Genomic DNA, 24,194 nt, shown 5'->3' on the forward strand with positions numbered 1-24,194 from the left:
ATTTCCTAGACCTGTTGTCCGATTTGAGTGATTTTTTTAGTATGTTATTGCTTTATTATATAAGAATATCAACGTAAAAATATTGTTGCTAGACAGGTATATTGAAATTAAAACTTAATTGTAGCCTCAAGCTTTCTTAACATTTTCTTTTTTGGTTCATTTGCTTATGCTGGATAATAAGAAAGTTAGGTACTTTAACAACTAGCCATGTTCTTCATCAATACAGGGTGTTTCTAAATAAGTGCGACAAACTTTAAGGATTAATTCTGCATGAAAAAATAATGACCGTTTCCGAGATATGGGATGTTGAATTTTTTCTTACAAACTGACGATTTATTTGTTGCTGTAAAACCGGTTGAGATATGCAAATGAAATTTAGTAGGTTTTAAGAGGTAGTTATTGCTCATTTTTTGACATACAAATAAGAATTTTATATTCACCATTGGCGTGCATACGGGATATATCTAAAATGTTTGTACCCGTATGCACGCCAATGGTGAATATAAAATTGTTATTTGTATGTCAAAAAATGCGCAATAACTACCTCTTAAAACCTACCAAATTTAATTTGCATATCTCAACCGGTTTTACAACAGACTTACCCCTTAAAGTTTGTCGCACTTATTTAGAAACACCCTTAATTGATGAAGAACATGGCTAGTTGTTAAAGTACCTAACTTTTTATTATACAACATAAGCAAATGAATCAAAAAAGAAAATATTAAAAAAGCCTACGGCTACAATTAAGTTTTAATATCAATATTTTATCTATGCTATAATATCCCACAGAGTGTTCCGAACTTTAAGGAAAAAACACAGTATGATTGTTACATCAGGTATAAAATGACATTTACCTGTCTAGCAACAATATTGTTACGTTGATATTCTTAAATAATAAGGCTATAACAAACTAAAAAAATCACTCAAATCGGACAACAGGTTTAGAAAATTCGAGACCTCAAACGTGTAATTCTTCGAGCGACCCGATTTTTGTGATCGCGAGTGTAGTTCAATAGGAATTTCATGGGACACCTAATGTACCTCGTTATAAGCGAAACCTCGTAATATCCGTGTTCGTTATAGAGAGAGTCCACTAAATATAAATATTTTACTTTTAGGTATCAAAACTAGAAATTCCAAGAATAACTCTGGGAAACAACGCTTATAGTGTTCTGGTCGAATATATTTTCGATAGCTATATTAGACAAAACATTTTGGCTCTTGCTTTGGACAAGATTTTGTTTGTAAGATCCGACACTGGAGTATTAGTGACACCATCTTATGCCTGCGCTGTAATGCATAAAAACTACTTGTACTACTTATTTGATCCTTTCGGAAATAACGAAGTAGGATTAAGTGAAGGTATTGGGAAACATACTTAATAGATAGTAACCAGCTAACTTCATTTTTCATCTTTATAAAGGGAATCTGGAATCTTCAAAAGACATCTTAATCCAGGACGCCGTCTGATGACCTTAGTGCAGGATTCATTCTTCTTAGCCGAAGCACTACCTTCATTTATCTACAGTCAGACTCACATAATTTGAGTCACTTATTTGCCCCTCTTGCTTCAAACATCTCTCCCTCTTACTTTTGTCGTTGGTAGAGCTGTCTTTCTTCGTTTTCTTTCTTCTTGATTACTACACGGATATATAGCTCTGTATACTAGTCCAACCTGTGACCACAGTCCAGCCAATCCCTTAAGGTACGATTCCGACAACACAGACGGCAACTGCAGGCGGCAGTTAGAGTTGTCACCATAACGACGTCATTACTAAAATAAGAAAATCTACGGTTTCGTTTTGATTAAAATCTGTCTTCCTCCATCCCCCGATAGTACTATTTCTAGGTCTACCTGTTGTCAAGGAGGCTCTAAGGAAGACAGATTTTTACCATTCCGACCGTAGATTGTCGATATAAATTAAAATAATTTATATCGCAGACGCCATTACTTTTTACTATTAATTTGTATAGACCAGGGTGGATCTGTTTTGAGGTAGATGTGAGAGGTGGCATTCGGATTTTTACAGATAAAGTTAGGTGACACCTTCAGTAATAATAATTGACTTGCTTCTTCTCAAATATATATAATCAATGGTGTTTAAATGCTGTGTACCAAAGAGGACTGAGAAGTAAGGAATATTCTTTTGGGTTACTTTGCATCCATGTAATTTAAAAATTTTGTGTTAATTTCGGCGCTGCCTTAATGTCAGGATTGATGTGTTTATAAACTCGGCAATGTTACAAAAAGATACTGGAAATATTTTAATTTTATTATGAGCTTTAATTTTGGTACTTTCCTGTAAATTGTGCCGTTAATTTTTTAAATAAATATTTTAATTTTTGAATTTTGTTTTTCTACCTTTCCTATTGTATGAACTATATTTATAATTGCAGTAAAAGACTCCATAATGATCTCTACCACCATAGATAAGGTATAGATAAGTTATATATAAGTAGAATAGATAGGCAAAGCGCCCTCTGTCCGGTTTAGTCATGAACTAAATGGACAATGGCGGGAATTTTAAACGTTCAAATAAGCTTTGTTGCTAATTATTGTAGTAAAACAAGATTCTATAACATAATGCAAATTATAAAAATAATCGACAATAAATTGTTTCTTACATTAGCGATTATTTTTTGTAATTTGCATTACATTATTACATTATTACATTATTACATTTGCATTACAAACGTTTCGTTTATTATGCTGTGATAACAGTGCATGTCTACCACTCCACACTCCACTCTAGACTGCTGGTAGTGCTGGTGCCGAGTAGAGGACGGTCGACTGTATAACACCGTGTAAGGCCCTCCTGCTTTCGGATTTACCCAATTTTCCATTTGTAAAATACTTAAAAATCATCATTGACCATCAACAATGACCATAATATATTATTTTGCAAACCTATTATTAATTTAGCTTAATACAACCTTTCTTTAAATTTAGGTCCTAGCCAAAAAGGTGTCACTTGCTGTGCGAGATTCAAAGACCTTCATTCCCTAACAATGAGAATTCTATATAACAAGAGAAAACGAGAAAGCGCAGAAGAAGTTGCCTATAGTAGGTTCGTTTTAAGTTCTGTGAAAGTAAAAGAAATTATAAACTTTGCCGAAAGAGGTAAACCAAAAAAGAAGAAAGATAAACACAAAACTGTATCGTCAGATGAAGAAGGAGAGGGTCAAATCAGCGAATATTATGTGGAGGAGGCTGAAGAAGAAATGGAGAAAGAAGAAAAGGAAGAATTTCCAGAAAACAAAGTAGGGTGAGTTTTAATTTTTATTTTTAATACTTTTTTAACAGTGAGTGTTGAATATAATATACAAATTCTAACAAATATTTCAGAAAATATTACAAAAATTTTCATCTTATAAAGGCAATCTTGATATTCTGGAAGATAATCCCGATGAATTCAGCAACTTGGAAATAACGTTTCAACAAGATGGTGCACCCGCACACTATTAAGGTGCAGTAAGATGTTACCTAGAAAAGAAATCACGTGGTAGATGGATTGGACGATGAGTTTCTTCGATAGAATGGCCGGCTCGGTCACCGGACCTCACACCATTAAATTTTTTTCTGTGTGGGAAATTTAAATCTAAGGTTTACACGACAGTATTAATTGTTATTGGCACTTTTTTTGCAGATATCACTATCAAGCGGGACATTGCACAATCCTCGGTACCAAAGCTCTTCCCAATCGAAAAGCCGTGAGCGCTGATCTTAAGGAAGACCATTTTATTTGTGTTTGTGCCTGTCTTCTACTACTGACGACTCCCGTCACTAGATGGGACACTAGAAAAGTGGATTTGGCCATTGATTATGGAGTTCACGTATACTCTCATGCTGACGATTTATTGATTTCTGAAAAGCGAACGATAAAGAACATTTTGGTAGGTAAACACTTTTTCGACATAATTATCAAGTTGATTAAAATTGAAGATTGGAGGCAGAACCGCAATCTAAGCAAAGGTAAGCTCAATTTATAAAAAATATTAACAATAAATCAAAAATGAATAACCATTTTCAATTTCGTTACAACACGAAACTACAGCCGCATCATTATTCCAGTTCAATCAGAGAGTGCAGCAAGCACCTCTACCGGTTTCGAAACTTATCGATCTCTCATTAGGAGGCACATATGCTGCTCTCTCTGACCCAACCAGGACAAACCCCGGCGTGCAGTCACGGATTGCAACGAACGAAATGGTAGGGATGCCCTAGCGGCAACTGCTAGCAAAAAACTAAGTTTTCAATCTAATAGTACATAAAACAACATCCAAAAATGTTATTCTACATCCTATCAGACTGAAAATAATGGGAACCTTCTCTGGTAACACCTCCGAGGCTTCTACAATTTGCAAGCCATAACGGATGCTGAGACTAAGGAAGATGAGGGAATTTTACAATTTATAATTCACGTCCCATCTGGTCAGCGCGGTAATGCTCCAACGAGAATGGTTCCATTCGTACTCCAATCAGAGTAAACATGTAAATCAAAAATGAATAACCATTTTCAATTCCGTTACAACACGAAACTACAGCCGCATCATTATTCCAGTGCAATCAGAGAGTACAGCAAGCACCTCTACCGATTACCAGAGAAGGTTCCCATTGTTTTCATTCTGGTGAGATGTAGAATAGCATTATGTTGTTTTATATGCCATTAGAGTGAAAACTTAGTCTTTTTGCTAGCAGTTGCCGCTAGGGCATCTATGCCATTTCGTTCGTTGCAATTCGTGACGGCACGCCGAGGTTTGTCCTACTTGGGTCAGAGAGAGCAGCATATGTGCCTCCTGATGAGAGACTAATAAATTTCGAAACCGGTAGAGATGCTTGCTGCACTCTCTGATTGAACTGGGATAATGATGCGGCTGTAGTTTCGTGTTGCAACGAAATTGAAAATGGTTATTCATTTTGGATTTACATGTTTACTCTGATTGGAGTACGAAGGGAATCATTCTCGTTGGAATTTTACCGCGCTGAGCAGATGGGACGTGAATTATAAATTGTAAAATTCCCTTATCTTCGTTAGTCTCAGCATCCGTTAGGGCTTGCAAATTGTAGAAGCCTCGGAGGTGTTACCATAGAAGGTTCCCGTTGTTTTGAGTCTGGTAGGATGTAGAATAACATTTTTGGATGTTGTTTTATGTGCTATTAGATTGAAAATTTAGTTTTTTTTATAAAAAATAAAAATTTTATAAATTTTTTAGATTCGACAAGACCCAGGGCTTGATTCACTATTATTTTCAATTCTTTCATGTTTGCCAATTAACTTGGGAATTTGAGTTCTTCTATGCCTTTTTCAACATCTACCTTTTATCTGGTTTTCTGCCTACATTTCTTCTTCTTTCCTTCCTCCAATTTCTTTATTAGTATTCTTTTGGCTAGTATCGTGTGTGGCATCCTTTGGATGTCTGTCTTTGTGATTTTAGGATCCCTACAATATTCGGTTCCCCATTCATTTTCTCTGATTCTAAGTATTTGGTCTTTATATCCGCATTCCATAGTTTTCTTCCAAATACATATTTTTCTGAGGACTTTTTCAAACACTTGGAGTATGACTTGTTCGGATTTGTTCATCGTTCATATTTTATTGGAATTATAATGCTATAGGCCTTATTACGTTGTATTCGCGGTGTGCAAGTACTTAGAAAGGAAACGAGAAACGACCGTGCGCGAGTCGCGGAGAAATATTGCAACTATCTTAAATTAAATTGACGTATATTTCATACCTTCTGTCATTGAAGCAGAAAAATTATATATTGCTCCACAATATTGATATGATATGCAATTATTATATAAAGGTAAATTAAATTAATTGTATTTTGCTTGCAGTACTGCATTTCAATAACTAATTTTATTTACTACATAAAATTGTTTACGTTTTGATAACATAACCTGAATCTTATTTTTTCTTCTTATTATTTTTTTGGGCTATGGCCTTGACAATTATCCAGTAACCAGGACTAATATAATTGGACAATATAATTAAAAGTGCGAATAAAGTTGCAGAGCGTAGAAATAGGGGTCGCTTATTTGATCTCCTGGTAAATGATGCTCCTAGATATTGGAATCTTTGTATATCTTCGATTTTTGAAGTTATACTTCTTTACCGGCGATAGAGGGTGATTTTTTTATATGTTAAAACCTATCAGCCCGGCGCATGCGCATTATACCTTTGTTCTGATTGGATGTTCAAATGACATGTCAAAAATTATCCGATATGGCAGCTGTGGTTTGGAGGTAAAGGTAAAGGTAAACAAATGTATAATATTAGTTTTATTGTTGTGAGGACAGAAACAAAAAGTTTATAATATTGTAGTGACTTTTAAATAGTTTTTAAAAGCAACAGGTACGTAATAATTGTTAATGTATCATGGGTATAAACCTACCTATTTGATCTGCCAAAATATATAGTATGTAATACTTTTATTTATATAATTTGATTACCATCAAAATTTCTATCAATATTCACCTAATATATTGTTTTTTTACTCTATGTTTTGTTGTATTTTTTCAATTCTAAATCATTTCAATTCAAAATTAAAATAATTTGATCAATTTTCAAAATATCAAAATATCACAAGTTTAATTCGTTTAGTTAGTCGATCTTCGTAAATAATGACACATATACCCGATTTCACCAACGATACCTAAATAGTTGCTTTATTAAGTAATTCTTATCGATAGGAACTGCCTAAGTCAATACTTAGAAACAATTGCGTTTCACAACTAAAAGCAATGCTTATCTAGGTATTACCTTGGGTACGTTTGAACTATTTTTGATAAATAAAAAGAAGAATAAGATGACATTACCTTACTTTTTCTATTATTTGTCATTATTGTTTGTTTGCCAAGTTGGTTTTATTCAGTTTTGTACTGTTATAGTTATTTTATTTAGCAGCTAGTTATTTGTGAATTAAGTTTGTTTAAGTTTTGTATGTTATTTGTATAATATAGTGAAATGGAGGAAAATAAAAGAGTTGTCAATTCCACATAAGTATTATGACGAAAAATTAAAGTTAGTTGAATTGTCGTTAATGATATAATTTTAAAATAAATATGTTGAAAATTGCTTCTTTTATTATTAATTTTTAATGACACACTTTTAGTGATTATCATGAATGGGATTTGAAACACAACACTAGTTTGTTAGGTAGTAGGTAGACTATCATCCATAATTTTGTCAATAGACCTGTAAAAAACTCCAAATGATTTTTTATATTTTCCAACACATATATTATTAATATAAAAGATAATACAAAATTACAACTACTAATATACCTAATATTACAGAATAACAGAAAAATTAAGGTAGGAATCAAATTATTGACAAACGTCACAAGTACATTAGTCAAAATTGTAAAAACATAACCTGACTGTCAACGATAAGTAATACCTAAAGTTTAGGGAGATCGAAATCCGTATCCTAACGTAAGGTAATGCTTAAGCGGTTTAGGCAATTCTTATCGTATGGTGAAACCGGTTTTAGAGTTAGGAAGTACTTAAACCCACTTAGGTAATTCTTAAATATTTAGGTATCGTTGGTGAAATCGGGCAATAGTGTCCGTGGCTAAGCGGAGAAGGCGAATGAATTCCAATACCAACCGCTCTTATCAGCGCTGGTTCGAGTCCCAATAGAAACTTTCTTTTTTGTTTTTTTTTAATACATTTTATGATTGTAAGTATATTTATTATATAATTAGTATTAGAAAAATACGTATTTTCAGAAAATACGTATTTAGCTAAAAAAAAATTCAACAATTAATGTTCAGACATCATTTGTGGCTTGTTTAATGTGTTTGTGTGTGTTTTATTCTTTTATTATTTTAATTTTTGGCACTGTTCTAATAAAAATGTTTGAGAAGTAGTAAGTATAAATTAGTTTAATATTTAAACAAAATATAAATAAAAAGTATATTAATTTCGTTTATAATCATATAATCATATAATAGAAGTATAACTTCTTACGTGCGTACAAAGTACACACACATTCTTTTTTTATATTTTTCCCTCTTTGGTTATTGTCAGGTATGGCCCTGTATGTATTTTCGTTCTGTCTATTCCATATAGATGTTTTCTTCATCTATGAACCCGTATACATATATACCTTCCTTCTTTTAATAATTCTTGTTTAGTTCTGGATATGATATCAATACGATACCATCAGAGAATGCTGGGCATTGGTGTTTTCGTTGATATACAAGTCCTACCCTGTTTTGGCTTCTTTAACCTTTAACTACCCGCGCATCAATTTATAACATAACTACACGCGTGGCGTACTTTATACGCCACAATAAAATACACTTAAAAACAGCGGATTTGTTTATTATTTTTTGAAAAAATACGCTTAGTTGTTTGTTATAAACCTTATTCGACATCAGTGAACACTTGGAGTTTCTTCTCAGTAAACCAATTGGGATTTATAACTAGAATCATGGAATAACTGGATTCCATGATAAATAAAATTACTAATAAAAAATTTTTCGAAATGTGATTTTTTACAGGAGAAAAGTATTGTTTATAAAGAAAAATATATTTTGTGCCATAATGACTATAAAAACAATTGAAATATGTACTTATATTACTACTTATATTAATATAATCGTGGAGTATATTGTCCACCACCGGAAGCAACACATAATAAACTGTAAATTACGATATTTCCAGAACGTCGATTATAACGAAACTAAAACCAAATTGTAAAGCACATTCCAGTGATAGGTTAGAGAGATAAGCAAGGTTAAAAATTAAATTTTTAATAGTTATTTTCCTAACACGTGCAGAAAGTCATTCTTTTCCGCACGCGACTGCAGTTTGCCGAACAACGCGAAGCGGGAGTTCGGCAAGCAGTCGAGTGCGGAAAAGAGACTTTCTGCAAGAGTTAGGAACAATATTTTTTCTAAGTCTTTAAAAAATTACCAAATATTAATCAATTAATTTAATTTATATGAAAATACGTACACAAATTAATTCTTTGACAAGGTTGTCAAAACCAAACTTTCAATATAATTAGTTAGTATGACGACGATCTTGGTTTCCATGACGATGATTCAAAACGACTGTTATTTTATGTCTACCGATTTGACTTTCGAATATTATGTCAAAATAATTTTATTTCATCGAATTGTCGCGTTAATTTCATTAAAACAGGAACACAATAAGATATATTTGAAATACAATAGTAAATAATATCTAAATATTAGTTTATTGCATGTATTATAATTACTTTAAGGCCACATTAACATATCTAAATTAACACGCGTGCGGAAAAGTAAAAACCGCGTACGGAAAAGTAACACGCGTGCGAAAAAGTAACACGCGTGCGGAAAAGTGAAACTTTCTAAACTAAAATGCGTGCGCGAAAGTAGACATTTTTGCACGCTCGTAGAAAAATATATTTGCAGTAGAATTCTTATATCTGGCGTACAAAATACGCCACCGCGTGTAGTTAAAGGTTAACGACAATTTCAAAAAAGATACTTAACAACAGTGATGGCAGTGGGATTTCCTTGCCGCATCCCCAACTGATTTCAAATGTAGATATCTGTTCTTTTTTCATTTATTTTCACTTATTCTCTGATTTTCTGAGTATCGGTTTCATCATTCTTCTAATAAGTTTTATTTTATTTCAGGGATAGATTACCTCCTAGCTAAAAAACTTTCTTATTTCATGGTACAGTTTGCCAATGCCAGCTATGTAATTCACAAAACACAGGATGAGAAATTTCACATCTTTGATCCATATGGTCAACCAAAGAATCAACCAGCAGGCTGGCTAAAATGTCGAGATATAAGGGAGCTCAAGTGGCAATTAAAAAAGAAGATATTACGAGGTATTGCATCAATCTTTTTATGTTATACAGTATGATATTGAACATTCAACAAATATATTTTACGCCTGGTTGCACCAACAAATCTTAAGCTCCAGCTTAGAACAGTTCAGCAGATAGGGCAGTTTTAAGTCTCACTTACGTTGCACCATCATTTTGGACTCTTATCCAAACACCTTAACCGAGACGAAGTTAAGATGCAATCCACGTGGTAGTGATGTTGAAAAAGTAACTATTCGTTACAAAGTACTCGTTACTTACGAATACCGAAAGTAACGATTACTATACAGAGAGGCAAATCGTTACTTTGATTACTTTGATTACTCTGATTACTCTGATTACTCTGATTACTTCGTTACTTCGTACCAATCGTATCAGAGCGAGTACCTATTTTGATTTTGAATATTGTATCTACAATCGGTTGATATCGGAATCGGACCGGTATTCCACGAGCGTTCGGTATCAGTACAGTTAACTACAATTTTATCTATGAAATGCAAAGGTTATGAAGAGTTTTACAGGATTACAGGACGCTGAGAAGTAGCTGAAACAGAGGGAGGTAAATCATTTAACAAAGCATGCACCCAGAAACAAATGTCTATACGATAACATACGATTTGTCGAGGTAGATAATTCACAGATGTTTGTTCCTTTGAAAATAAAAATGCAACACATTAGATTTTAATAATAAATACACACTATTCTTATCAGGCCTAAAAAAATACCTAGCTTAGATTGATCGGAAAACATGTAGAAATGATAATATTTCTATACTGTGATCATCAACTTTAATTTTACATGTAGTAATGGCATTGTTTTTATTAGACTTGGGCATTTAACACTAAAAAACACAGGAATAAATCTATTTTTAAATATAAGTACTAGGTATCTAGAGACTTGCAACTGTTTGCATTGTATTTAGGATTAGGATGACGTCTGGAAAAAACTCTACAATAGAAAAATGGGTGTAAATGCATTATTACATTTTAACATAAAGTGTATAAAACGTATCGAAAAATGCATAAACATGTTAAAATCAGTATATTAAGGGCCAGATTTTGTTATTTCGGGGTATTTGGGTCACTGAACACAAATATGCAGTCAGAACCGACCTCCGAAGTACCTGGGTTCCGTCTAAAGTACGTCACCGGCTAAAGTACGTCATCTAGAGTTTCGAGGGTTTGTTTTTGGCACTTAATTGATGCAAACAGTTTACTCGAGATTATTGATATTGTGGAGCAGCAATGACAAAACAATTAACAACATTAATTAACAAAATCATAAAACACAATAAAATACCGGAAGAATGGAGAACAAGCGAACTAATTCTACTATTGAAAAAGGAGATAAACGCAGCCAGAAAACTACAGAGGTATCAACTTGTTAAATACTACCCTAAAATTTACAACTAAATTTTTACTAGACCTAATGAATAAGAGGATAAGTTTAGCAGATGAACAACAGGGTTTTCGTACTGGAAGATCGTGTAACGAGGCAATATTCGTCATAAAGCAAATTACTTCTAGGGCAGGCCGCACATCAAAGAAACATGTAACGTAAATTACGTTTCATGGAAATAAACCACTGCTAAACAAATATATGTCCGGCCATTTATGAAACTCTCCGAAAATAAAAATGTGTCATGAGCATGAATCACACTCGTTTCATTGGTAGGCGGACTTTGAGATTTGTTTAGCAGTGTTTTCTTTTCATGAAACATGTTTTTCGTTTCATGTTTCATGTTTTTCGTTTCATGTTTCTTTGGTGTGCGGCTTGCCTTAAAGTCACTAGAGTATAATAGACCAGAATTTCTATGTCTGATTGACTTGAAGAAAGCATTTGACAGAGTAGAGTTAAGACTCACAGATGTAATCCATCTTCTGTATAATAGAAAATCCATTAGATATCATAAAAACTATTGAAAAAATCTACCATAACAACAAAATATAAGTCAGAATAGATGTACAACTTACAGAATCTACAGATATAGGTAGCGGAATAAGACATAAGACAGGGAGACTCATTGAGTCCTATGCTCTTCAATTTAATCATGGATGAATGTTTATGTACTTTTGGATGCATTTTATACTGCAATTATGCATTTCCACTCATTTTTCTATTGAAAACTTTTTCCTGTTTGACTATTTCCCTATAAATCATTTATTTTTTCCTAAATGCCTTGGTCTATGTGTATTTTATTGTTGTGATCCAAAAATCTAAAATACTATCTACCCGGGCCAAAAAATTAGTAGAATTTATAAAGAAAATCATTTTTAATTATTAATTAGTCTGGACCAAATGAGTCTGGAACAAATGTTGTTTTTAAAAAATTTTAACATAATAGATTACATATCATTTAATTTCTATCCAATAAATAGATCGGTGAAGGTCGTTGTTATATCGGATCTTATACGAAATACTGAGAAATGCGATTCTCGATATGATTACCGGTACTCAAATACAAAAGTAATCAAAATATCCTACTAATACAAAATATGTACTGAGAAATGCGATTCTCTATAGGATTACCGGTACTCAAATACAAAAGTAACAAAAGTAATCAAAGTAATCAAAGTAACGAATACTGTAAATGTAATTAATTACTTTATACAAAAGTAACGATTTGTAACGAGTACTCGAAAGTAACTGTAATCAACACCACTACCACGTGTCAATCCATTGTGGCAAGCTGAACATTGATCTAATGCCTGGTTGCACCAACAAATCTTAAGCTCCAGCTTAGCCCAGCTCAGTTTATAGATAGCGCTGCTTTAAATCTAACTTCCTTTGCACCTTAATTTTCTATTCTTATCGATCCACTCCAGTTGGCAATTCAGTGGGACAAGCTGAAAATTGATTGAAGACTCAATGGTGTAACGCGTATGTTTCGTAAGCTGAGCTTAAAGCACGTCCTAAGCTTAAGATCTGTTGGTGCAACAAGGCATTAATAATATATTTTTTCTGTTGCAACTTATAGATCAGGTTTAAATTTTTTCACATTATTTTTTTTTCTGCTTATAAATATGTACATTTTATATCTGTTTAGATGCAAAATCCTACAACTTTTATACATTTGAAGTCACATCTATCACCAAAGCTCCCAAAGACTTGGTAATAAGCCACGAACTACAAACGTACGACATGATAACAGAGGCAAGGAAAGAAAAGCAAAATGTACCATTTTATGAGGATGTTGAATGGTTAAAAGTGGATCCCATCGCGTGGTCCAGAAAGAACGTTCAAGCTCCTAATGGTAAAACCAGAGGAACTCCTGAGAACCTTTGGCATAATTGGGATGAGGAATATCCAAAGGATTTATATTCTTTAATGGGAAATGTCAATGAATTATCTACAAGGTATTTGTTTATTCTAAAAGTTATCAAAAAAAAACTCAATTAGCAATATGATAGTGATTTTGTGATTTAATACATTAACTTCTTCTTATACTCGTAGATATGTCGATCTGTTATTCCCGACGTTGAAGTATTTCTTGAGAGGTAGGCTGTAGACTGCCAGCTATCTTTCCATCTTTTTGGTGGTCTTCCCGGTGGACTCTTGCCAGCTGGTTTTCCTTCTAGCGCAATTCTTGTTAGTCCGTGCTCTTCCATTCTTTTTACATGACTAAACCATTCTCTTCGTCTTTGCTACCCCATCTTAATACATCTTGCACGCCACATTGTTCCCTGATGATGGTTTCGTTTTTTATCCCTTCTTATCTTCCCTGCAATTGCTCTTAGTCTCTTCATTTCGGATATTTGTAGCATGCTTTTGGTTTTATTGGTGTCTTCTCTTAATTCAATATCATAGGTCATAACAGGTCTGATGCAAGTTTTATAAATTCTAACTTTGCTGTCCATTATATTAAGTGATGCACTGATGCACATAAATTAGGTTTACACAAAATTGAACTAAATCTACTTTGTTCAACACAATAAATGTTTATTGTTCTGCTCCAAAAAACTTCTCACGATTCTTGTAACATGCGGACGTGCATTGTAGTGCATCAGCACAAAATTTTCCCCAAATTGTGCAGCATAAGGACGAACAAAACAATAGGTTCAAGAATATGACCTCTATATTCATTCGCTGTTAAAAATCCTTCAACATAAACGAGATCAGTTCGAAAACCTATTGAAACTCCAACCCAAACAATAAAAGTTCTTCCTTGACATCTGCCACCTTCTTGAACGGTTTGCAAGCGAGCTGTGCTGCCAGGTGTTCGCCACATCCTCGATTTTCGTAAATCGGGTTGTAAAACAAACCTGGATTCATCGGCGAAAAGGATGTTTGTCCATTCTCGTTCTTGCCAAATTTGATGTTCTTCGGCCCATTTCAATTTCGATGTGCGATATCCACGTAATAATACTAGAACTTAAATGTGACGTATAGAGTAAATATTAGTCTCAAGCAACCTATTCCTGACAGTTTAAGCAGATCCATTAATGCCATGAATGTTTTGAAGCTCACTTCTTAGCTGGCTAGCAGTAACATTGGGGTTCCTTAATTCCTGAAGGCGAACAAACCTGTTATGTACCGGTTGTGTTACTCTTGTTGGACCAGGTTCTCTTTACCTTACATTACCAGTTTCTTGAAAACGCTGCCGATAACCATCTTACATTACTTTCGGTAGAATGCGCAGCTTCTGCCATGCCACATTGTTTGATTTGCTTGTCTAGATAATTGCTAAGAAGAAATGCGTTCAATGTGTGTCCCCGTTTAGGATTTTGTCCTCTTCAGGGTTTGTAGTGAATGTATTGTGTGGCAGTAAAAGCAAACAGTCCGAAAAACCACTGGGGCAAGTGTCGTGTCCTGGTGTTTTTCCTTGGTTATGCCGGACGGTGGTGTCCAGAAGGCCAGAAGTCAACAGAGAAGAAAGTTTTGATGGATTGTTGTTGGTTCCATAGACATTTACGTGTACTGTCCGTGCTTCGCTCTCGACCAGTCTCCCTAGAAACCATTGTACAACGACAGGCGAACCTGCGTCCCTCGTGGGCGGTCAGGAGGTGGCTTTTGAGCGAAGCGTGGACAGTGAGCGTTCGAGTGGAGAAAATAGTTGCGGCTATTTTCTTGGGACGAACAGGTATAATTGTGCAATGAAGTTGGGAAACCGCAAAAAACCAACTTCTCCCTGTTCGGGGTAGGGAAGAGGATATGTTATAGGTGGGTACGGAAGGCTAACGGAGTAGCCTCGAGGATGTTTTCGTACTCTGCCGGGAGTTCGTCAATGCATGTTTGCATTAGAGCAGACGGTAAATGAATCTTTTTGCGTTTGGGCGTTCGGCAGAGTACGTGGCCGGAAGATGAACATGAACATTTGAGAGATTCTTGTGTGTCGGAGGGGGGGGCGTTGATTACTTTGATTGTGAAGTTCCTGTTCAGAGAGTTTATGTTTGAGATGTTATGGATTTCGTTTGAGGGGTATCGCCAGTGCTCATAGTTGCATCTACGCAAGATTCTACGTTCTGCCCCCAGCAACCTCTCTTGTCTTGCTCTAGCGCAAAGAGAGTAGAGGCATGTGCAGCTTCTGCCACGTCGCGGATATTTATACCAATAGCTCGTAGCTATGTTTCACGATCAATATGATTTATTTAACCACATTAACAACAAATTCTAACTACACTTGAAGCAAAAATTATACTGTAATACTTTTAAGTTGAACACCTAGATTAAAGTTAAAAAAAATTTACCTTTTTTTAAGATTAACAAAAAACAAACCGATATAGTAAATTGTGAGAAGATCATGATAATATATGTCTAACCAATAACCAACAAATTTTATTTTAACAGAAAAATATTGCTTCTTGAAATAAACGACTTTCATTTCTTGTTCCCTAAACCATTTTGATTGTGCATATTATGTTTAGATTTTCTTCGAAAACTCGAGCAAAGCAAACTTTAGCAAATTTAGTGACAGCCATCGGTATGACCAAGATCTACGAGTTAGAGGAGTGGAATGCTGCTGTGGTAGATTCAGTATTAGTCAATGGTGACAACTATTTCCGTGAATGTATGGAGAATATATCTGAAGAAGACTATGAGTTGACGATAGATGATTTAAATGCCGATTGTTCCATCTTTCCCTTCTCATTTAAAGTTACCTTCAATCCAATTGTGGAGGGTACAATGTTTTTGGTTAGGCCCACGCAGTATAATCTTTATAAAGCACTTTGGTAAGTAAAATAGCTCATGCCAATAAAAATATTTAAATTTATATCTATTACTTAACACATTGCTTTCCAGTTCCCAGTGGTTTTTCTAACTTTTGTAATTTTTTCTTAACAACAGTATTTCGAAATAAAACATTTTGACTAATTTTTTGGTTTCTAGTTATCTTCCAAAAATAAAAAATGCAGCCAGACTGGTTTTGCGCTAAAATAGAAATTCCGTCAGTGGAGTAGGATTTGGAAAGGGTCAATCACTCACTGTCGCCTACCTCGTACGCCTCTGGTACTAACTAGAAACGGTTATTTAACATAATTTCATAGGGTGTATAGTACCTACACTTTCTGTCAAGTATGAGAAGGATACGTAGAATAGTTTTAAAATACTGAGCACAGTTTTTAAATTGTTAAATAAAACACTCTTAATATTTTGCGGTGTAGAATCTACAACTCAGACATTGGACATTCTTAATGAAACATTCCGTATATATAATTTTGCTGCTTAGGGTCTTAATATACACGGATTAGGCGACATATTATGACGGAAGCTCGAAACAAATGCGTTGAAAAACCCTATAACGTATCTGCGCGTAGAGCTAACAATTTTTGATGAATTCGCGCACATTTACATTTACTTAAAATCCCAACCTTTTTCCCAATCGCGTCTAAAGAAGTGTAGGTTCAATAAATTGTTAATATAGCTATTTAGAAAAAGAATGTACAATATTATCTATTAAGAAAAAATACTACTTCATTAAAACTAAAATCTCTTTTCGCAACCCCAACAAATATCATGTGGTCCAAGAGCTGTGAGACATTTTTGAGTAGGTATTTTAGTCAACCTGAAAATTTTTCAGGTGACTCTTCTATAATAGCCTAATACAAAAATGCCGGTCTGGCTGGAGGGTAGCGGTTATTTTCCCCAAAAATCCTCCCCAAATTAAAAAAAAAGGGTAAAAATTGTTATTACAAAAAATATCATTGACGCGACTTTAAACTAAATTTAAATATTCAAATATAAAAAAATAAACAGGCCAGGCGATTTTAGGGCGATTTTAATACTGCAAGATATTTGCATGGGTGCCCCAGGATTATTTTCAGGGGATGCATCTGAACTTCAGAATATTTCATCTGAATCTGTATATACTATTAACGAGTATAAAATATACAACTATACATGCATAGCTAGGTACATTCCTTCCGGACAGGGAGGTGCAATTGTTATTTTGACAGGGTATTTTTTAATATTAAAAATAAATATTCTAAAAAAGAGAGGTTTTTTTTGATGAAATTTTCCAACTGATAGGTGATCGAACAAATTACGCGTGAATATAAACGAAAAGCGCTATAGGTAACTAGCAGTGTGAGAAAGAGCGTATACCGATAGCTGAGCGAGTCCGTTCGCTCGGTGGTTCGCTCGAGAAAAATCACGTGACCTGGCGATAACCATGTTGTTGTCCTCGAAACGTTAGAGTAATTATTATATATTATAGTTTTTAAGGTAACTTTTTCTTAATTAAAGAAACATAATACGTACTATAGAATAGATTTTGCAAATATGATAGAAAAATACAAATTTATTATTATAAATATATAGGTAGAAAAGTATTAAACTATAAACTACATTAATTCTGTGTCCGAATCTTATACTTCTTCTTCTTCAAACTCTTCATCTGAGCTTAAATATTCATTCTCTTCTTCTTCGTCAGACTCCCCTCGAGACTCAGATTCCTCTTCTATATGATCTGTAAATAGTTATAATATGTATTTAGAATTAGTTAAGTTGCTACGTATTCTCCGTCCTTTTATACGGAGTAAAAGCCTGGACAATCACGGGCGCATCTAAAGAAAGACTTGCCGTTGTTGAGATGTGGAGTTATCGAATAATATTAAATATATCATGGACACACGTAACAAACACGGAAACATTAAGAAAGATAAAAAAGGCAAAAGAAATACTCAACACTATGAAGAAAAGAAACATGAGCTACTTTGGTCATATACTAAGAAATAAAAAACGTGATGTGATTGGTTATATAAGGAAAAGTATTAAGCATTGGTTATATAAGTAAGAATACGTACCAAATTAATTAATCACTAATTAATTTTTCATTAATTCTAAATACATATTACAACTATTTACAGATCAGGTAGAAGAATCTGAGCCTCAAGGGGAGTCTGACGAAGAAGAAGAGAATGCATATTTATTTTAGCTCATTTTTCTTTCCTTCGTAGTGTTGAGTATTTCTTTTGCCTTTTTCATCTTTCTTAATGTTTCCGTGTTTGTTAAGTGTTGTGTCCATGATATTTTTTACATTATTCGATAACACCACATCTCAACAATGGCAAGTCTTTCTTCAGATGCGCTCGTGCTTGTCCAGGCTTCGACTCCGTATAAAAGGACAGAGAATACGTAGCAACTCAATTAATTAATCACTAATTCATTTTTAATTAATTCTAAATACATATTACAACTATTTACAGATCATGTAGAAAAAGAATCTGAGTCTCGAGGGGAGTCTGACGAAGAAGAAGAGAATGAACATTTAAGCTCAGATGAGGGGTTTGAAGAAGAAGTACAAGATTCGGACACAAAATTAATTTAGTTTATAGTTTTATACTTTTCTACCTATATGTATATTTATAATAATAAATTTGTCTTTTTCTATCATATTTGCAAAATCTCTTGTATAATACATATTATTTTCCTTTAATAAAAAAAATTACTTAAAAAACTATAGTATATGTAATAATTACTCTAACGATTCGAGGAACAACAACATGGATATCACCAGGTCACGTGATTTTCTCGAGCGAATGGACTCGCTCAGCTACAACAGAGCACGCAAACAGCTATCGGTATACGCTCTTTCTCACACTGCTCCTTACCTATAGCGGTTTTCATTTATATTCACGCGTAATTTGTTTGATCAAATATCAGTTGGCAAAATTTCAGCAAAAAAAACCTGTCTGTTTTAGAATATTATTTTTAATATTAAAAAATACCCTGTCATAATAACAATTGCACCACCCTGTAGTTGTATATTTTATACTTGTTAATAGTATGTACAGATTCAGATGAAATCTTCTAAAGTTCAGATGCACCCCCTGAAAATAATCCTGGGGCGCCCATGTAAGTATCTTGCATAGTTAACATCGCCCTAAAATCACCTGGCCTGTTTATTTTCTTTATATTTGAATATTTAAATTTACTTTCAAGTCATATCAATGATATTTTTTGTAATAACAATATTTACCCTTTTTTTAATTTTGGGGGGGATTTTTGGGGAAAATAACCGCTACCCTCCAGCCAGATCGGCATTTTTGTATTAGGCTATCACGGAAGAGTCACCTGAAAAATTTTCAGGTGGCCTAAAATACCTACTTAAAAATGTCTCACAGCTCTTATACTAATGTGTTTGACATACATGTAAACAATACGTACAAGTGCAATTAATTCAGACTAAACGCGCGCAGCGCTCGATGCAATGCGCCATGTACTCAGTTGCGCAGTTTGTTTAATATATTTTTTATTCCTTACATTGTTTTTTTTTCTCTGATTCTGGCTTTGGTTTAGAACTAGAACCTTTAGCCACGTAATTGTATAACTTATCACTAAGTCAGGGGAGTAATCCTTACATTGTAATCTTTCATTTAGTGAAGGATTTAACGTGGCGCAAGATGGCGCAATAAACGTAATACGCTGTCGAACATTAATTTTATCAAAAAATGTATAGGTTTTTATACAACCGAATATATCAAAATTATAATCACCGTGAAGCTAATTATATCATTTTAATCTTTAAAGTATGTATTTTTACTCAAATAATTACTTTTTTATTAGCTATCCACATAAATGAAGTAATAATCAAACTAAAAGGCATATTCTGAGGATTTAAATTTTATGTATAAAATTATATTGAATTTTGTACTTTTGATCATTAATAGGTACATATCTGGCCCTAACAAACTTAAAAAATCAATTTTTGCTGAGAAGGTGCATCATGAGGAGTACAAACAAACCCCTTAATTTCGGCATTCTCAGATTTATTTTTTTTTGGAGTTTCGATCACGTTTCCTTCAATTTTGAACACTGTTTGACGACTCATTGAGATCAATCGTTAGTCACGCGATGAAGAAATAATACGCTAGTCGTGATATTGTTATTGTTTACATATAAACCGTTGTTATGTGTAAATCGAACACTGTTGAAGTTCAAATATAATTATAGTGAGAATGAAGGTATTCTTCATACCTTTTCGCTTGGACCTGCAAGGGATGCATTGCAGGCAGGCACCCCTGTTTGGGGGCGTCAAAATGAGCATTTTTCTGCTGGTGTTATACAAAATACTAATTTAAAAAAACCGAAGGGCACCTATGCTAGTTTTGCAGACGGGCAAACATTTGAAACTAAAAAAATGTTCTTTATTGTTTCAGGTACTTCTTCAATAACTTCACCAACCGTTGCGGTATAATATTTGTGACCAGACAACAAAGTAAAAGACAAGTGGCTTTTGGCAAACTAAGAGAATCGGAATATTTCATGTTTGATTCGAGCTGTCGAGGTAGTCCTATGTTTCTGCAAGGAACTGGTGTTGCGTATATTCTAAGAATGACAACCCTCAACAGATTGCTTCATGTACTTACCTTGACCTTAAGAGGTGGAGACTTTTACATTTACGAAGTGGAGGTTGCCGATTTGAAACCAATTAATTAAAAATGTTATTGTTTTTGTGATGTCAACTTTGGTTTTAAACCTAAAAAAACTACGCAACTTAACTTAATTATTGTGTTTTTTTTTCTACAACGAGAAGTCTAACCATTGGAACTAAAATTTCGGTGACAACCTAAATCCGCGCCTTCCATAATTTACAAGGTAAACGGAGGATACATGAATAGACTAGGGGGAATGAAAAATATGCATTCCAAAATCTGTTAATATATTTTAGCCTCTTCTTTTGGTGCCTATTCGTTTCGAATATTGGCGATCATTCTTGCTATACGTCACCCTAATTAGCAAAACTCGTAACTCCAAAATGACAAATTGTTCAGGAGACGCAAAAAAAGCTGATACGGAGTTACAAGGTTTTCTTTTTCGGTTATATTTAGTTTTTACATTTAGGTGGAGTTACAGGATTTGGTTAAAAGACTTAGTTACTTAATCCACGAGGAAAATAAAATTCCTGTAGCTGGCTGTATACCATAAATCACAAAAAATACAAGATCCTTTGTAAAAGGTATATTTAAAATACCCCAATAAGGGTTACATCACAAAACAAAACGTTTTCTATAACCTAATTAATAATAGAAAATGTGATAAAAGTTGACTAAGGTTAAGAATTGACACAGGCCATACTTACAAATTCCTACTTACTCATTCCTTGCAAATCATATCCACGTGGGTTAGAGTCCTGTGTTGCCCAGGGTTATATCCAGGAATATTTGCAACATCGATCATCATTATCAATAATATGTAGTATCATTTAACATCTTACAACTTTCAAAGGGTTTTCACCCATAACTTTTTAGTGGCTCACGCATGCATGCTATTGTAAGTATGGCCTGTGTCAATTCTTAACCTTAGTCAACTTTTATCACATTTTCTATTATTAATTAGGTTATACTTACTATTTTAGGGCTTAACACTGATGATGGATTACTTATTAATCCGAAAACGTTTTGTGATGTAACCCTTATTGGGGTATTTTAAATATACCTTTTACAAAGGATCTTGTATTTTTTTTACTTAGTTACTTAATTTGGTTAAATAAAGAATTAATTTACAAGCAGATGGCGCATATATTGACGAATTAAGTAAAAATGGAGTTACGAGGTTTGCTAATTATTGTGACGTATAGTTATTTTATTAGCTGATGGTTTAAATAGATTGCTGTAAATTGATGCTGTATTTAATGCCGGTTCTCGTTATGTGTCCGAGATATTCTAACTTTCTCCTTTTAATTGTATTCATCGCCTCTCTTTCTTTCCCCATTCTTCGTAATACGGTCTCGTTGCTTATCTTGTTCGTCCATGATATCCTTAGGATTCGCCTGTATAGCCACTACTCTAAGGCTTCAAGTTTTTTCTCCATCGTTTCAGTGAGTGTCCAGGATTCAACTCCGTAGTATAACACTGAGAAGATATAACATCGTAGGAGCCTTACTTTTATCTCCAGATTAAAGTTCTGGCTTTTAATGAGTTTGGTCATGCTATTGAATGTATTCCTAGCCTTCTCTAATCTACATTTTACTTCTTGTGAGTGATCCCATTGTTCGTTTACTATTATTCCAAGATAGGTATATTGTTTTACTCGGTCCACTGGTGTATTCTTAATAAGCAGTTGGGCGTCTCTAATTTTATTTTTGCTGATGACCATAAATTTAGTTTTTGATATGTTTACTTGTAGTCCAAATCTTTCACTTACTTTATTTACTTTGTTTATTAGTTGCTGTAAACTGTTCAAACCTCTTTTTCTAGCACCTTAAAAATATGAGTTTGAAGAGGTTTCTATAAAAATCCACAAGGAACAGAAAATGTTTTTCCTGTAGTTGGCTGTATGCCATCAATCACAAAAATTGGAAAAAATCTTTAATTGTCATTAAGTCATTGGAATGTAAACAACTCAATTTGCATCCCACGTGTTGGGAAATTCAATACATTACCTAAGGGCATTATCCTTGTTGCCACGTATCCATCATAAGGCATTTTATTTAAGTATGCACCATTAATACATCCATGTTATATTTAAAGGGTTTTTACCCGAATATTTTTCTTTGGTGGTTCAGCTAGCATCCAGTCTATCTAACACATGATGATTTTTGAAGTTATACTTCTTTACCGGCGATAGAGGGTGATTTTTTTATATGTTAAAACCTATCAGCCCGGCGCATGCGCATTATAACTTTGTTCTGATTGGATGTTCAAATGACATGTCAAAAATTATCCGATATGGCAGCTGTGGTTTGGAGGTAAAGGTAAAGGTAAACAAATGTATAATATATTAGTTTTATTGTTGTGAGGACAGAAACAAAAAAGTTTATAATATTGTAGTGACTTTTAAATAGTTTTTAAAAGCAACAGGTACGTAATAATAATAATTGTTAATGTATCATGGGTATAAACCTACCTATTTGATCTGCCAAAACACATAGTATGATACTTTTATTTATATAATTTGATTACCATCAAAATTTCTATCAATATTCACCTAATATATTGTTTTTTTACTCTATGTTTTGTTGTATTTTTTCAATTCTAAATCATTTCAATTCAAAATTAAAATAATTTAATCAATTTTCAAAATATCAAAATATCACAAGTTTAATCCGTTTAGTTAGTCGATCTTCGTAAATAATGACACATAGTGACCGTGGCTAAGCGGAGAAGGCGAATGAATTCCAATACCAACCGCTCTTATCAGCGCTGGTTCGAGTCCCAATAGAAACTTTCTTTTTTGTTTTTTTTAATACATTTTATGATTGTAAGTATATTTATTATATTGTTATATTATTGTTTTTGCAGAAAATACGTATTTAGTTAAAAAAATTTTCGACAATTAATGTTCAGACATCATTTGTGGCTTGTTTAATGTGTTTGTGTGTGTTTTATTCTTTTATTATTTTAATTTTTGGCACTGTTCTAATAAAAATGTTTGAGAAGTAGTAAGTATAAATTAGTTTAATATTTAAACAAAATATAAATAAAAAGTATATTAATTTCGTTTAAATCATATAATAGAAGTATAACTTCTTACGTGCGTACAAAGTACACACACATTCTTTTTTTTATAAAATCGAAAACGTTTAACGTTTTGTTGTGATGTAGCCCTTTAAAGGGATTTTAATAAAATTTTATAAATTTTACAAAGGATTTTTTCCAATTTTTGTTTCTATAAAACTTTCATCTCAAAGAGTCCCATCTGCGCATGCTATTCTAGGCTGTATCTCTACAAGTTTATGCCCATTCCACTTATCGAAGAACTTAACAGAAGTCCGGAGCTAGTCCATCTAGTACCATCCTTGCTAGATTCGAACAGCAGGATTAAGTCATCGGCGTATCCTAACACTGAGACCTTCCTGCAATATTCAATCGGTAGGCCAGGGCTATCTACCTCACCCTCATGCTTGTTATATTTTTGTTATTATTACAATGTAAGAAATTATCCAAACGGGATAAGGGATATAAAGCTATTCCATG

The 24,194-nt window shown here is 33.6% G+C and overlaps 1 protein-coding gene across 1 annotated transcript in view; it reads left to right on the forward strand.

Moving 5' to 3' along the window:
* LOC114333566 (uncharacterized) overlaps window positions 1–20,782 on the forward strand; it is a 57,946-nt gene extending 37,164 nt beyond the window's left edge. The window contains exons 15-21 of the mRNA XM_028283457.2: window positions 1,119–1,362; window positions 2,951–3,266; window positions 3,648–3,973; window positions 9,640–9,840; window positions 12,884–13,193; window positions 15,702–16,007; window positions 20,436–20,782. Coding sequence (XP_028139258.2) covers window positions 1,119–1,362; window positions 2,951–3,266; window positions 3,648–3,973; window positions 9,640–9,840; window positions 12,884–13,193; window positions 15,702–16,007; window positions 20,436–20,715 — 1,983 coding nt within the window. The 3' untranslated portion in view covers window positions 20,716–20,782. The remainder of the gene's footprint in view (window positions 1–1,118; window positions 1,363–2,950; window positions 3,267–3,647; window positions 3,974–9,639; window positions 9,841–12,883; window positions 13,194–15,701; window positions 16,008–20,435) is intronic.
* Window positions 20,783–24,194: the final 3,412 nt, after the last annotated feature.

This window comes from Diabrotica virgifera, chromosome 2 (genome assembly GCF_917563875.1).
Source record: "Diabrotica virgifera virgifera chromosome 2, PGI_DIABVI_V3a".
Lineage (NCBI taxonomy): Eukaryota > Metazoa > Arthropoda > Insecta > Coleoptera > Chrysomelidae > Diabrotica > Diabrotica virgifera.